The 1,112-nt window shown below is 54.1% G+C and overlaps 1 protein-coding gene across 1 annotated transcript in view; it reads left to right on the top strand.

Moving 5' to 3' along the window:
- Positions 1–200: 200 nt before the first annotated feature.
- LOC104462192 (ATP-binding cassette sub-family A member 3-like) overlaps positions 201–1,112 on the top strand; it is a gene marked incomplete at both ends in the record, with an annotated part of 9,362 nt that continues 8,450 nt past the window's right edge. The window contains 3 exon segments of the mRNA XM_010074049.1: positions 201–225; positions 228–467; positions 980–1,107. Of these exon segments, the coding sequence (XP_010072351.1) occupies positions 201–225; positions 228–467; positions 980–1,107 (393 nt within the window).

Genomic DNA, 1,112 nt, shown 5'->3' with positions numbered 1-1,112 from the left:
GCTGGAATGTCCTGAAGGATGTGGGAACTGGCGCAGCATCATTCCTGCGCTCTGGAAAACCCGGGGTTGTGAAATGCTGTGAAGTGTAAGAACGCTTCTGCTACGTGGCATTTGCATGCCCTGAACCTTGTTATCGTGTTTGATCTACCTTCAGTGTTTACATATTTTTTTTTTTGTTTTTTTTTTTGTTTTTTTTTAAATCTTTCCTGCAGAAACGGCAGATCTTTGTGAGATCTGCCTGCCCCTGCTCTTCGCCGCCATCCTGATAGCGCTGCGGCACCGGGTGCACTCCATCAGCCACCCCAACGCCACCGTCTACCCCCCCGAGAGCGTGGATGACCTGCCAGGGTTCTTCTACCGCCGGCACGCCAGCAACCCCTGGGAGCTGGCGTACGTCCCGTCCAACAGCAGCGCCGTCAGGAGCATCGCCGAGGCGGTGGAGAGAACATTACCCATCAACATCAGAGGTGAGCGGGGGCTGGCGACTGCGGCTTCCACCCCAGGAATCGGTACCAGTTTTTACGCTGATGCTCTGTTCAAGGCGTGCATCATTTTTTTCAGAACTTCAAGACAATGGTTTTATTTTTGTTTCACTAAAACAACGGGATTTTGGCTTGATTTTGGGTTGCATTTTGTTGCAGTTTCCATGTAGAAAAATGTCGCCCTGAAATAGTTTAAAGCGGCTGTCACATCCCTTAGACAGAGTATTCTTAGAAATCTTGTTGCACAGAAAATTTTAGCACTTCAATTAGGATTCCCTCTGAACAGAGAGCCGACTCCTGCTCTCGAGGAGGAGGAGTCATCTCTGTGCCCTGTGATGGGTGCAGCCGCATCCCATACCAATCCCCTGTCTCCGACAGCAGCGGTGTGTCCCAGCTCCGCATCCCTCGTGTCCTGGACCAAAGTGGTGGCCGAGCACCAGCCCACGCTGAGCTGCCGTGCTCCCTGCCTCCATCTCGGTGTTTTCCCCCCTCGGCAGCTCAGGGCTTTGCCTCGGAGCGGGACTTTGAGGAGTACATCAAGTCAGACAACCGCTCGGGCAGCGTGCTGGCCGCCGTCGTCTTCAAGCACCGCTTCCCTCGCAGCACCGCCCCGCTGCCCCTCCAGGTGAG

The sequence above is a fragment of the Pterocles gutturalis genome, unplaced genomic scaffold, assembly GCF_000699245.1.
Source record: "Pterocles gutturalis isolate BGI_N339 unplaced genomic scaffold, ASM69924v1 scaffold4437, whole genome shotgun sequence".
Taxonomy (NCBI): domain Eukaryota; kingdom Metazoa; phylum Chordata; class Aves; order Pterocliformes; family Pteroclidae; genus Pterocles; species Pterocles gutturalis.
Note: the sequence above shows the minus strand (reverse complement) of the source record. Positions and strands in the feature narration are given on the sequence as shown.